The sequence below is a fragment of the Penicillium angulare genome (genome assembly GCF_028827245.1).
Source record: "Penicillium angulare strain IBT 27051 chromosome Unknown utg000011l_segment0_segment0, whole genome shotgun sequence".
Classification (NCBI taxonomy): Eukaryota; Fungi; Ascomycota; class Eurotiomycetes; order Eurotiales; family Aspergillaceae; genus Penicillium; species Penicillium angulare.
Window position 1 is genome coordinate 1,032,704 of NW_026623170.1, and position 13,346 is coordinate 1,046,049.

Sequence of the window (13,346 nt, forward strand, 5' to 3'; positions counted from 1 at the left end):
GTTCAATATAGGCGTTTCCACAGCCCTTCCCAATCAGCCGTGACAATTGGAACGGCCATTCTGAAAGACAGGGATTTCGTGTCAAGCTTCACTGCTAAGTCACAGAAGGCCTTAGCCGCAAACTACAAATTGATAACCTCACTGCTGGACCAAGCTGTAATCAACTATATCAAGAAAGGGTCAGACTCCCAATGCCCCGGAACACTCTGAATTTCATTACTGATGTTTCACAGAAATGCCGGTTTCTTCATATACATCGATCTTTCACCATTCCTCGCAAACGATGAGCGGTCGGTACAAGAGCGAGAATTTGAGCTGGCCTCGCGATTGATTGATGCCGGGGTATTCCTTCATCCGGGAGAGGAGCATGGGAAAGATGCTGGATGGTTTCGATTTGTGTTTTCGCATGATGAACGTACTTTGAAAGAAGGTTTTAGGAGGTAAGTTAGCCTGGACTGGTGTTGTATGCCGCTTTTCTTCATGGCTGGAGAGCTTATTTTTACGGTTGTTATTTAGGTTATTATTTGCGCTGAAAGGCACAACGAACAATTGATGTGTGTCATGGACCACAGGTACTTGGAACAGTCCCTGTTTGATCCGCGTACTCCAGGACTCTGGCATCCTAGGCCTAGGCTGTGTTTATTTGGACGGTTACTGTGATATACAGTCTCCGAGTGATACAAACGTAGGCTATTTTAGAACAAGAAAATGGGATTTATTATTCTGCGCAGGGAATTAAAAAACAAGCTCAATTGGGTGAAAGTAGGTCATTGAAATTCCAATCATCTGAAAGGTCTGCCGTTGATCTACATATAGAGAAAGGTCACGGATGACTTGTATCTGCCTGTAAGCACGTGGCTTCCACTGAGGCCTTCGTGCGAAGGTTGTTGAGTATACCACTAGTAAACCAAGACCTCGGGCCATTCCTATATTTTCGATGATACCAGGATCCAATCTTTCAACTGGGGTCAGGATGACGCTTGAAAAGGGAAAGGATAGCAAGGTATTTGTTTCAGCTCGACGGGTATTCTAATGGTATCCCTGTTGGCTAAGACTGGAGAGTCTATGGACGGGCGTGTATATCTCCAGGGTTAGACACAAACATACATGTAGATTTCAAGTTCTCCAGCAGTATCCGGTAGAATTCAAGCGATTGGGAATAATCCTGATATTTTACATTCATAGGCATGACAACACGGCTGGTGAGGCATCAACATAGTCTATAAACCTAAAACTTCGACGACCGGTTACTAGTAAATAGTACTATTATCTTCAAATGATGTTATGCAATACTACATATTGTAGTGGGAAAAGATCCCCTATTCTTCTACCTTCAGACTACCCCAGGCCTCTACCTCAGTATTCCTACTATCCCCCAGATGGGCTCCTGGTTCGCAGACAGGATACCCATACTGATGTTTGAAGTGATTGATCTTGATTCGATTTCCGCAAATACTAGGTAGTAGGTAGCGATAACATTTGAAGTACTTTTCAGGAAACCTATCTAGGAGGGAAAAATTTATTTTCTGAACATAAACACATCAAACATGACTCTTTAGATCGACAATAACACCAGAATCTTTATCTCACCCTTCATACAAACGGAGTACCTACTCAATATTGGAGAAAGAGAAGGTAGGCTGACCAGGAACAGAGTTCTCAGCAGTAAGACCCTCCTTCTTCTCACCGGTACCAACAACCTCACCAGTCTTACCACCCTCATCAACAGCAATAACCTCAACCTCCTTGAAACCAGCCGAGCGCTTCAATCCATCAGTAATCTGGGAAAGAACAGCGAACTCATCGAAAGGAAGCTTGCGCTCGAAGACGGTAGATGGAGCCTCACCGCCCTGTACGAGGCGGCGCTTAAGGCCCTGAACGAAGGGCATGGCCTTCTTCATCTCACCGAGCTTGCCGATCTTGGCGTTGAGACCCTTGTCGTCGAAGGAGATGTTGAGGGAGTCAAAGGCGTCCCGGACAAGGTCGATGTACTTCTCTTGCCAGACGGGGTACTTCTTCGCAGCGTAGATGGTGACCTTCTTTGGTTTGCGGGGGTCGAAAGAAAGGTTCTTACCCTTGGACAGACGCTTGGCGACTGTGGACTCGGCGGAGAGAATGGCGGAGGAAGTGTTGCGGACGTAGGCCTGAGCGGCGGAGAGCTCGGGGGAAGGCTCGGGCACGGTGGGCCACTTGGCGAAAGTAACAGTCTCGGACTGTTCCCAGGTTAGACGAGATAGATATTAATATAGAACATACAAACTGACCTTCTTCAGAACCTCGAGCCAAACATACTCAGCCCAGTGAGGTGCGATAGGGGTGATCATGAGGGCTTGGAGCTCAATGTAGCGCAATAGGACATCGCGGTTCATACCAACGCCTGACGCAGCGCATGCCTCACGGTAGGCGTCACGAGCACTGGTCAAGTCGAACAGACCGGACTTCAGGGCAAGCTTGAAGTTGGTGCTGGATGAAAATTAGCAGTGAATTCAATGATTTTAATAATTCTTTGTTTAAACTTACTCTTGGTAATGCTTTTGTGTCTCGCGGACGAGAGTGTTGATCTCATTTTCGAACAACTTGTCGACAAAAGTATCAGCGGGGCCAGTACGGAGAGTCTCGTCCTTGACAATTTCATCGATCCACCCTTTCAAGGTGTGAAGACGCAAGATGTTACTGTTGGCAACAGTCTCGTCGAAGTTGGCGTCCTCGATGGTATCACCAGCATCGGCGAAAGCAATACGAGTAGCATCGGCACCAAACTTGTCCACGGCATCCTTAAGAGTCAGGAAATTACCGGTACTCTTACTCATCTTCTCACCGTTCAGCATCAGGTGACCGTTGGCACGAACTCCACGAGGCCAGTACTCAGGTGGGAAAAGGGCAACGTGAATGTACAGGAAGAAGGTCAAGTGATTCTGAATAAGGTCTTTTCCAGAAACTCTTGTATCAAGAGGGTAGAAGAAAGTGAAAGAACGACGCATGAGCTGTAGAGACTCCTTGCTGATGCCACTCTTGGAGATCAGATCGTCGCTGATCTCGCGGCGGGTGAAGATGTAGTCCCAGACCTCGTCAATCATTTGGTCAGCGGTAATGTTCAAGGTACCAGGAGTCTTTCCGTAACGATCACCGTGCAGGAAATGGGCGATAGTGTAGTAGGCCATGTAGATGGTACTGTCACTCAGAGACTCAACCAGGAATTTCTGGTCCCAAGGAAGCTTAGATCCAAGACCGTAGGTCCTGGCACAAGCCCATCGGTTGAGCCAAGACAGGTTCTTCTCGAAACCGTTCTTGGTCTCGGAGCAGTAGGTGTTAAGGTTGTTGACAACGTGGTTGAGGGTATCCTGCTGCCATTTGGCATCATTCTCACCGTAGTTCAAGAACCACTGACCCAGGTAGGCAACAACACAGTCATCACCACTACGGCTAACAACCTTGCCCATGGGGTCAGCGAAGGGAAAAGCGTCTCCACTTGCGTAGAGGGACTGGCGAATCTTGTCCTTGGCGGCCTATATTTATATGTTAAAGTGGAGAATAAATGGACTGGAGATAGGTTTTATAGATACCTGGACAGACTCTCCCTTAAACTCGCCAACAATCATAGTTCCCTTATAGAATCCCTCCATGTAAGCCAGCTCCTTAGCCTTAGCCAGAGGGTTGACATCTTTGGGGGAGTTGATCTTAAGCTGCTTGACAAGAGCGGGCGCAGTCAAGTTACCATAGGTAGGAGTTTCAATGAGAGGGTAAATTTCCTTCTCGGCCCACTCCTTCTTAATTCCGTAGTAATCGGCCTTCTTAATCAGGTCCATGAGGGTGGCATAGTCATCAGGGCTGTCCGAGGGAACAGAGGTGACGACGCCGGTACCCTTGGAGGCGGAAACTCCGTCCATAGGAAGAATGTAAACACCCTCGGTATGGAGGCTCATAGGAGCATTGACCTTTGTGCCAACAAAAACTGAACCAGGGGCCTCAACGACAAGAGGGAGCTGATCCTGGGTCTTGGGGAAGTTATCACCGGAGAAGAAATGACCCTGGAAAGCCATGTTCCAAGCAGCACGCTTAGTAACCACAACGTATTCCTTATCTTTCAGCTTGAAGAGGCCGTAGTTAATCTTGGGACCAACGAAACAGTTGGTCTGTCCGTACATGGTCTCTGGACGCAGAGTCGCGGGAAGGAAGTAGACCTTGGCATCGTCCTCAATTTTGCCCTTGACAAGCTCGGCAACTGCGGGAGACCACTCCTTGACCTGGAGCTTGATAGCAGAGTATTCCTGGGGACCAACCCCCTCACCCTCAGTACGGTCGTGGTCCATGCAGGGTTGGCCATCCTTCGGGCTGTACACTGTGTAACGGCTACCATACTTTTGAAAGTGTTAGAAGGACAATTCAGAATAGTGTAAGTAGGTAAGAGAGTAATAATACCTGGATTTTACCCAGCTCATAAAGACGGTTCATCTGCCAGCGGATAAAAGCATCGTAAAATGGATTCGCATCCGTCGTAATGAATTCCCTTCTCCAGTCGATAGCAGCACCCATGCTATCAAGGTCATGCATAGCCAGAGGGGGGAAATGGTGAAGCCAATGGTTGGCATCCGCGAACCGATGAATGTCCTCCCTAGGCGTTCCGATGGCCAACATTATCTGGAACTGGTACTTCATCTTGACGGTCTTTGCAGCGGCCTTGGACTTCTTTCCAGAGAACTTCTCAGCCTGCTCCTTGACCTCCGGCTTAGACTCCTGGGTAGGAGCTGCCGGAACATCAGCCTCTTCCTCTTCCTTGTAGCCCTCGAAGTTCTGGCCGAACATTTTCACCTCGTCGCGCAGCTTGTCGGCGCAAGCTTTGATGGGCATGCCCGTCGCATGCCAGCCCATTGGAAATAAACTTTGAGAGTCAGTTGACCGACATTTAGTTAATCACTTGATTGATAGTACAAACCTTCGTTTTCCCTCCATCCTGGCAAAACGGGCCATGAACTCGACCTTACTAGCAGTGAAACTGTGACCAGCATGAAGGGTACCGTTCATGTAGGGGTAGGCCATGGTACCGAAGAACTTGGGGTGCTTTTCACGCATCTCCGCGGCGGTCATGGAGCCCTGGGGGACTTCGTCAAAGGATGGGGCATCGACCTCGAAGACCTTGTTTTCCTTCCATTGCGCTTGGTATTTCTTCTCAATTGCGATGAGGGTGTCACGCTTCTCGGTCTGGATAAAGGGAAATATGTTATTAATGTTGAATGAAGGGTAAAATGAAAAAGATAAAAAAAATGCGGGACGATCCAATCAATCAATGATGGGGGAGGGGAATATGAACATTTTCGAGCTTAAGAGTATTCTTCGAGCTGTTGCTCGGGTCGAGCGCAGCAGATGCCGCGGCGGCTGCCATTTTTATATCGCTCAGCAGGTGATTGCCCTGTATAAGACACTCCGAGGGGCAGAGGATGAAGATCGCGGGGGAATAGAAAATCGATAATCGATAATGAGTGGGTGAGTCAGGTTGGTAATACGAGTGTATTATGTGCTGTCTTAACTGGTGTATTATTACACATTTACAATACATCGTATGACTAAGGAACTATAAGCCATCTCTTGTCATTGAGCAAAGGAATAGCGAGAATAATAGATATGAATTAATCCTATATCATATTTTCGAACAATGAAGCAAGCTAATAGTCATATAGCACGATATCACCTATTTAGAGTGTTAGACGCGGAATCTTGCCCATGAAATAAAATGCGTATCATAGTATAGTTGGTCACGTGCCCAATATCACGGAGCAACTTTGAGACCGCAACAGTTTCCGCAACAAATTTCCCCGGATACAAGACAACCACCACGAAGCACCAATACAGCCATTGAGCTGGTCTCCAACCCCTGAGACAATTGTCCAACATATATCGCCTTCAGATAAAATCTCAGTGTATTATCTCCAGCCGCTACGCGGCACAAACCACCCATAATGGTGAACCTCTTCAAGCGGCTTCATAAGCTGAAATCAGTACGTCAACAGAAGAGCAATTAATCTGCTATCTCAACCCCAATCCCAGCTTCTAAAAGTGACAAATTACTAAATTTTAAACAGAGAGTAACTACCCCCTATCTCAACCTCAGTCCAAACCACCAACAACCCAACCCAACCCGAAAAACCCAGAACAAAACTAACAAATTCCCAGATCCTCGAAGTCCGCACCGGCACCGGCGCAGCAATCTTCCCAACCCTCCAGACAGCCACAAAAGAATTTCCCCCAATAACCAGATTGCACCTAACCTACGCCCAAAAAATCTACGGCGGCCACCAAGGCGCGCGCCACTTCTGGCGCCGCGTCCTCCCCCGTCTGAAATACCACAATCCCCACGTCCCCATCACAGTATCGCCTACAACCGAACAAGAAGGCCCCGCCGCATTGACAGTGTACTTCCACGAACGCCTTTCCAGTACCGCACCGGGGATCTCGGGACCAAAGCCTGTGACTGATAAGTATGCGCCACAGCCTGTTGGGGAGGAGAAGAGTGCTGTGATTGATTTGAAGAATTTGAATTATGAGGAGATCTGGAGACGCGTGCAGGCTTCTACGGGGGCGGAAAGTTATGTTCCTAATGTTCAGGATGAGGAGGATTTGAAGAAGGTGGCTGATGTTAAGGCGCGTGGGCCGGGGGATCGGGCTAGAAATCTCGCTATGAGGCAGGCGAAGAGGGATCAGGAGAGAATGCTTGCTGAGGCGAGGGGGGAGGTTGAGAGTTCGAAGTCGGGTTGATTTGATTTATCTGAGGACTGAGGGTTGTATCCTGTCTTGTCTTGTCTTGTATTATCTATCCGATCTGATCGGTTCCTTTGGGACTGGCTGCTTGTAGCATAGCATTTTTTTTGTTCTCGTGTTGAATTGTATTGATATAGATGGAGAGTTGACATTTACATTTGTTCTTTTTCACCTCTGATAGTAGTCTATCATTATGTCTTCACGTTTCAGTAGCTGTTCCATATTCGGGCAATTACGCAAACCCACTGGCAGCTTTTAGTTCAAACGAGAGTTCAGCTTTAAGCATTTCTGGCATGCAGAAGATTGAATAGGTACTGCAATTCTAAATAATACAAGACTCCAAGGGAAAATATTTCAACTTGTCTATTTAAAGACATATTTACAGCTCCTCTCATGCACCTACATCAAGCGATCCAGCCGAACTCGGTCATACCGACATATTGGTATTTATGCCGTCCAATTGAAGACGAAGGGGTAGCCATAGGAAAGAAAGGGCGAGCCATCAGTCACACAGAGGCCAGGTGAGACGAGGTTATCGAAATCAAAGATATAAAAGGGTGCAATTTACATCATAAGAAAAACAAAACAGCAGCATAGTTAATTGCAAGTGCACTCGCCAAAGATAATATGTCCAACCAGTGCCCGGAACCGGGGAAATATCCACAAACTCCTGTTCCAATTTTTATGCGTTATCGGGATTGTAATTGGTTCCACCAAGCATGGTCTGTCCAGATGCAGACTGGGCGGGCGTTGTTGAACGCGACTGACTCGAGCTTGGTTCGGCCAATGTAGCCGAACTAGCCTGTACACGACCCACAGAAGCAGCTTGTAATCGCTGATCAAGAGCCTTGAGTGCCAGTGCACGACGACGCTCAGCCTCTTCGCGTTTACCTCGGGCTCCGGATCCGGATCCACGCTGACTGCCTAGGAGAATAGGTAGACCTGCTTCACCTCTCGCGAGCACTTGTTGGTTTCCAGATGCGATATCGTGTTCGGAGAATGGGCGGAGAATCTTGATAGCTACCAGTAATGCGTAGACTTGGTCTGCTACGAATGCAATCGGGGGCTGCATTACGTCTGGGAAGAGGCAGGCGAAAGCGAAGGTTTCGCTGGCGTCACCATTTATGCCGAGGCCATTTGTTGAGGTTCCGGTTAGGTCGGGCTGCTGTTTATAGAAGCGGAGGTAGGTCCAGCTGGTTAGGAGACCGAGCCAGGCTAGGATGGCGGCGGTGTCGGTTCCGATGATGATGCCGCTGAGGGTGTTTAGGAGGAGGAATAAGGCTGGGAAATGCTTTACGCGCATTTTTATTAGACCTTTAAAGATTGCGACGGTGTGTTCTGGGACGAGCTGCTTGAATGCAACGAGGAAGGAGCCTTGGATGGCTACACCACCGCAGATCTGGGTGAGACTAAGAGAAGAAAAGAAGTGAGTTAGTGAGATGGACCCCAAGCGTAATGTAATGACCAGTCAACTGGGACTAGAAGAAAAGAAACATACCCTCTGTTATTCTGACCAGGCGCCGCACCCCAAATCAGATAAATTGGAATAATCACGGCATTAGGGATGAGCGTAACTGCCGCAACGAACTTGCTGAATTCCCTAGATCCCCACGCGCGCTCGAGATACTTCCCCCCATAAAAAATGGTAGCAGCGTTCAAAAGCACGGTAAAGATATTTTGCTCAACGAATGTCGATGTAGCGAGTGTCCAGGGGTAGAAGAAGAAGCGAGACGGAACGAGAGTCAAGTAGGGAATGAGGGGAGTTGTTTGGACAGCGCCGCTGGTGTAGTCGAGACCACGCCATCTGGCGATGTTGTAGAGGACGGAGAGGGCGAGGAGGCCGACGAGAAAGGTGCGGGTTGCAGGGGGGATGCTGACTCTGAGTGGCATTTTGGTGTTGCCTGGGTAGTCTCTCGCGGGGTGCGAGGGGGTAGACTAGACCGCAGGCGTTGTGGTTGAACCGCGGAGCTGAGTTGAGGTGGATTGGAGATGGAGGAAGCCACACGCGGTTAGGTTGGTTAGCGGGAGGATAGTAGGTTGCGGGCCTAGTATGGCCCGCAAGGCTAGGCACGGGAGAGCATGGTCCTTTTCGAGATGAAGGCAGTGACACTAGTAAATGCGGCTTTGGAGAAGACGAAACTAATGAATTCCTTATTCATGTCCAGGTAGTCAGCAAATAATCATGCTATCGTACAAACTCACGTGTTAGTTCCACAAGCCCATTATCTAGTTCAAGTTGCAATATGTTAGCTACAGCATAAATGGGTATTGCAACGAGTATGACGTGACTAAATAGAGATTGACCAGGCATGGATGACTATCATCGAGAGACATAAGCCAGTGGGCTTTTCATTTTTCTTGCTTCATGGACACAGAGTTGTGCTTAGTTAGTTATGAAGAGCTGTCCAGTGCGGCCTGATATATGAGGCAGAAAGGGTGATCTGGGATATTACCTAATCCAACGATGCTCTGTGACAATCATATGGATACAGATATCCATAATTGATTATATGAGGGCTGTAAGAAAACATCAGGTTTTAGCAGATTGAAAGCTGTAAATAATACTATGACAAATAGTTCAGCTGTATTGAAATTTTCGTGTTGAGACAGACATGTCGGACTATTATAGCATTCCAATGATCTGTTCTAGGTGAAGATCGCCCGTGATGGGCTTGATCTTGACGGGATAGTCTGTAGATGGGGAGTTATACATGCTATAGTATATATAGACGGAGAGGTGTATGAATATCTTCAATTTCCATATCATCAGTATAGACCGAATATCGTATATCGTCCATCTGTCCATCTGATATCGTACCGGGATCTGGATCCACGCTACGATCCACCGTGGGCTTTTGCCGCCCTGCAGTCTTTGCCGGGTTCGGGTGCGTGCAGCTGGTCACGCTAGAAGCCAAGATCCAATCGTGCGTAGGTCCAAGAAACGAGTTCAATAACAATTGAGCAGTTGACCTGTAATAATTGTCATATCTCTACTCCGCATAAGTGTAGATCGATGCAGACATAGTGGAGTCCAGACTTCGTCATGAGTCGTGAGTCGCACGAGAACAGGGCCGCGACCGAGTGGAGGAACGCCACATCGGATTGGCTGGATTGGTTGTGCCAATTTCAAGATGGAGCACCAGTGGCTAGTGCGCTTAAGCTCATCCGTCACTTTTGGAGATTCATTTGATCCAGTCCCTTTTCTTCCTTTTCTATCCTAGCTGGTGTTCCTCCGTGTCAAAGGGAAGATCAAGTTCGTGGTTCCTTAAACCCTCTGACTACTCTTCTCTCCCTCCCGTGGCTTCTCTCTTCCTCTTCCCTTGTCTTTCCCCCCCCCCTAACACTCGAAACTCTCTTTTCCCTTTTCTTCCCATTTGCCCCCCCCAACCTTTTTTCGCTCTCCACATCGAAAACAGTGAAAAAGACAAGAAGTAAATCCTGGATCACTGGCCAACCACTGTGAACCTCCCCCGGACCGTGAGCCCTGATTCAATCCCGGTGGTTCCTTCCCCTTCCCTCTCGGATATTGGTCTCTGGCGCGCTACCTGGTTCTCCACGCGCCAACGGGCCACCAACGGACCACATCCCAAAACCTCCACTTTTTTTTGATTTTCCCAATCTTCCCTGTTACCGGAAGAAGCGTCCATTCCTCCCTCCCAACCCCATCTGGCATGTTTCGCTCTTGAGTGGTCGCACATGTAATCATGGCACAACCCGACCTTACATCGCATCACATCAACTACCTAATATGGAGGTACGAGATTCCTTTTAGCCTCAACCCCCAGGATCTGCCTAGCCCTGCAGAACACTAACCCGAGTTCCTCCCCACCCCACAGGTATCTCCAGGAGTCAGGTTCGTAACGTCCGTCATATGTTGAGCGCATTCTTTGCTTTTTCTTTTCTTCGGGGTCTTTCCGGATCATCGCAAAACTCCAATGCGCTAATTCCCCCCATTCCCATTCCCGCGCGCGCGCCAACGCCACTTGTTTGGCTTCCATTCTAACTTCGTCTCCCCGTAATAGGTCATGGTGAAGCTGCGGTATCACTACAGCGTGCGTGGTATCCAGAGCCGCAAAGTTTACCCTTTGCGCGTCACATTAAAACCCATGCATTGGTGTCGCTGGTCCAGAAAGGCTTGCAATATCATGAGCTGGAATCCTCAATCGACAAGGTAGGCTTGCGCCAACAATTTCAATGACCCGGGGAGCTTCGCTTCTATGACCTAGCCGAATCTAAATTCCTAACAACCCATTTACAGGAGGGAAATCCTACTTCTTTAACCCCAGACGACCAGTTTTTCGGCCCGGAACCCTTTGAAGCAATCGCCTTGAGAAGCCGGTTGGAGGCTGGCACAGACCACCCCGCCCCAGAACCCGCGCAACACGACCGCGCCACTAATGGCCATGCGCCAGAAATCCCCACTCAAAAAAAGAAATCTGAAACTCATGGCGAATCTATGGAAGTGGACGTTCAGACCGAGAGCAAACCAGCCTCGCCTATCCCGGAGCCCGTGGACGGGGACGGAGACGTGAGCATGGGGGCCGATGAGATGCCTCAGGAACCCACTCTCAGTGTGGGCACAAGCGTCGGCGTCCAGATTTCCCCCGCCAAGGCCGCCGATTTGACACCCGACACCGCCTGCCTAGATCTTGATGATCACGTGGTTAGTACGGCTTGGCGACCTGGTGACCCAACAGTATTAGTAGCCAGAGGAGAGACTTCTTGCAGCTTATGGAAATTATCATCGTCATCTGCGCCTGTTCAAAAGAAATTCCATACACCGAAGAGCCCCGGAGACTATGTATCAGCGGTCGCCTGGGATGCGGTTGGAAATCAGTTGGCTGTGGCCTCAATCCGAGATATGAAAGGCACAATAACTATGTATAATGCCGAGGGCAATGCGATGGATCTCCTTCCAGATCTTCCGCGCATCATTAATGGCTTGCATTGGTCGGAACACAGCCCCCAGCTGGTGATTGTTGCATCCGACGAACGGACCTCCGAATTAGCACTCTGGGACGGTGCTCGACGACCAGATGTGTATCCAGCTCCACAGGTAGTGGAAGGCCACATTTACGACTTGTCATGGTCTGGACCAGATGAGCTGTTTGCATGTGGTGATGAAAAGGTCTACCATTGCGGAGTAGATCAAAATATCCGCATGATCAAGGAGTACAAGCTCCAGGATAAGGAGATAGCGTGGAACTTCATTCGCTGTACTCAAGTCGCTAGTGGTTCCGTAACAGTTGTTGCAAGCTCAGAAAGTGCGACAATTTGGATCCCAACACACGACATTCTCATTGAACAGGCGCATCAGGATGCGATCACTGGCATTGATATTCGCTCTCAATCACCCGCTCAACGACGAACTTCATCGATTACAGGGAAATCTCCAATCACCATTGTGTCATATTCGATCGACTGTACTGTTAATGTGTGGAATGTCGACCTCGAACAGAAAGATTTCAAGCGAATTCACAGGTTCCGCCTGGGTCCTGACACCCCCGCGCTTGATGGTGGATTCTCGCCTGATGGATTCGCTCTTGGCGCAGTCAGCAAAGATCGACTGTTTATTTGGAATGCTGAACGTGGTGGTGATCCCATGGCAGTATGGTCTCCCCCAGCTTCAGAAGAAGTAAAAGAAGAAGGCGATTCTGCAACAAACGGACAGAATGGTCATGGCAATTCAATCGATGGTGCTCTCTCGTGGGATCCGGATGGTAAAAAGCTGGCATATGGATTTGGAAAGAAGGTATGTCAAGCTTCGTCTGTACGCCTTGAATTGTCTCTTTACTAACCTTTTTCTAGATGGCTATCGTGAATCTGCAGCGGTGACCGAATTCAAATAACAAAATGAAAAATCAATTGAAAAATAACAAAGCTCCCATTCTTGTGTGCTGGATTCACCACCTTCTCTTGCCCTTGATTTCACGGTGTGCTTGTCACCAGCTACAAATCTATCCACGTGGCTAGAACCGGATCTAATTGATACCTGATACCTAATCGATACTATGAAGAGGTAGACCTCAGCACTACCTCCTTCCAATTTTGGGCCATTTGTCATGAAAACATGTACTTGACTTATGTTATGTTATGGACATTCGCCCATCCCCGGACTCGTCCGAAATAATTGATTGAGCACTTGATCAAAACACGCCAGGTCAAAATGGCGCATATCATGTCACATCCATCTCACCTCCGCTCCTCTCTTGTTCTACATATTCTTCTTGGACATAAAACTTTTTCTTTCTTCGATTAGATGATGCATTATGGCATGCATTGCTTGGGTGGGAAGTGGGTCACGGTACGGCGAAAGAAACGGATCTTGGTGAGGGTTTACTGGTCTTTTTACAAGGGAATGTATGTTCTTTGCCCTGGTTGACTTTATGGGTGGTTTTGGCGATTTGATTGCACTTCACGTATTTGGTATTTTAAGCAAAATAAATTAATTTCAATATTGACATGTCATAATTGCAAGTAATTGCCAAAGTAATCCCCGAAAGTCAATTCCCATATATCTCATATACTGCATAAATCGTGAATCTTAATCCGTAATGTATAGTGGGTAGCAAACATAAGCCGATATCCAACTT

The 13,346-nt window shown here is 48.2% G+C and overlaps 4 protein-coding genes across 4 annotated transcripts; 2 read left to right on the plus strand and 2 right to left on the minus strand.

Annotated features, from left to right (window-relative positions):
• Positions 1-1,610: 1,610 nt before the first annotated feature.
• Positions 1,611-5,380, minus strand: N7478_012542 (leucine--tRNA ligase CDC60; the record flags this gene model as incomplete). Its single annotated transcript, XM_056928756.1, has 7 exons — positions 1,611-2,213; positions 2,265-2,463; positions 2,521-3,506; positions 3,564-4,358; positions 4,420-4,879; positions 4,934-5,199; positions 5,309-5,380. 7 exons carry the CDS (start codon positions 5,378-5,380, stop codon positions 1,611-1,613), a joined length of 3,381 nt encoding a protein of 1,126 aa, XP_056773314.1.
• A 574-nt stretch (positions 5,381-5,954) lies between these two features.
• Positions 5,955-6,750, plus strand: N7478_012543 (mitochondrial 54S ribosomal protein mL61; the record flags this gene model as incomplete). The annotated part of the gene is made up of 2 exons (XM_056928757.1): positions 5,955-5,993; positions 6,169-6,750. 2 exons carry the CDS (start codon positions 5,955-5,957, stop codon positions 6,748-6,750), a joined length of 621 nt encoding a protein of 206 aa, XP_056773315.1.
• A 685-nt stretch (positions 6,751-7,435) lies between these two features.
• Positions 7,436-8,643, minus strand: N7478_012544 (rhomboid family protein; the record flags this gene model as incomplete). Its single annotated transcript, XM_056928758.1, has 2 exons — positions 7,436-8,162; positions 8,252-8,643. 2 exons carry the CDS (start codon positions 8,641-8,643, stop codon positions 7,436-7,438), a joined length of 1,119 nt encoding a protein of 372 aa, XP_056773316.1.
• Positions 8,644-10,457: 1,814 nt separating this feature from the next.
• Positions 10,458-12,588, plus strand: N7478_012545 (WD40 repeat domain-containing protein; the record flags this gene model as incomplete). Its single annotated transcript, XM_056928759.1, has 5 exons — positions 10,458-10,507; positions 10,590-10,606; positions 10,776-10,924; positions 11,012-12,505; positions 12,562-12,588. The coding sequence occupies 5 exons, from the start codon at positions 10,458-10,460 to the stop codon at positions 12,586-12,588; spliced, it is 1,737 nt and encodes a 578-aa protein (XP_056773317.1).
• Positions 12,589-13,346: the final 758 nt, after the last annotated feature.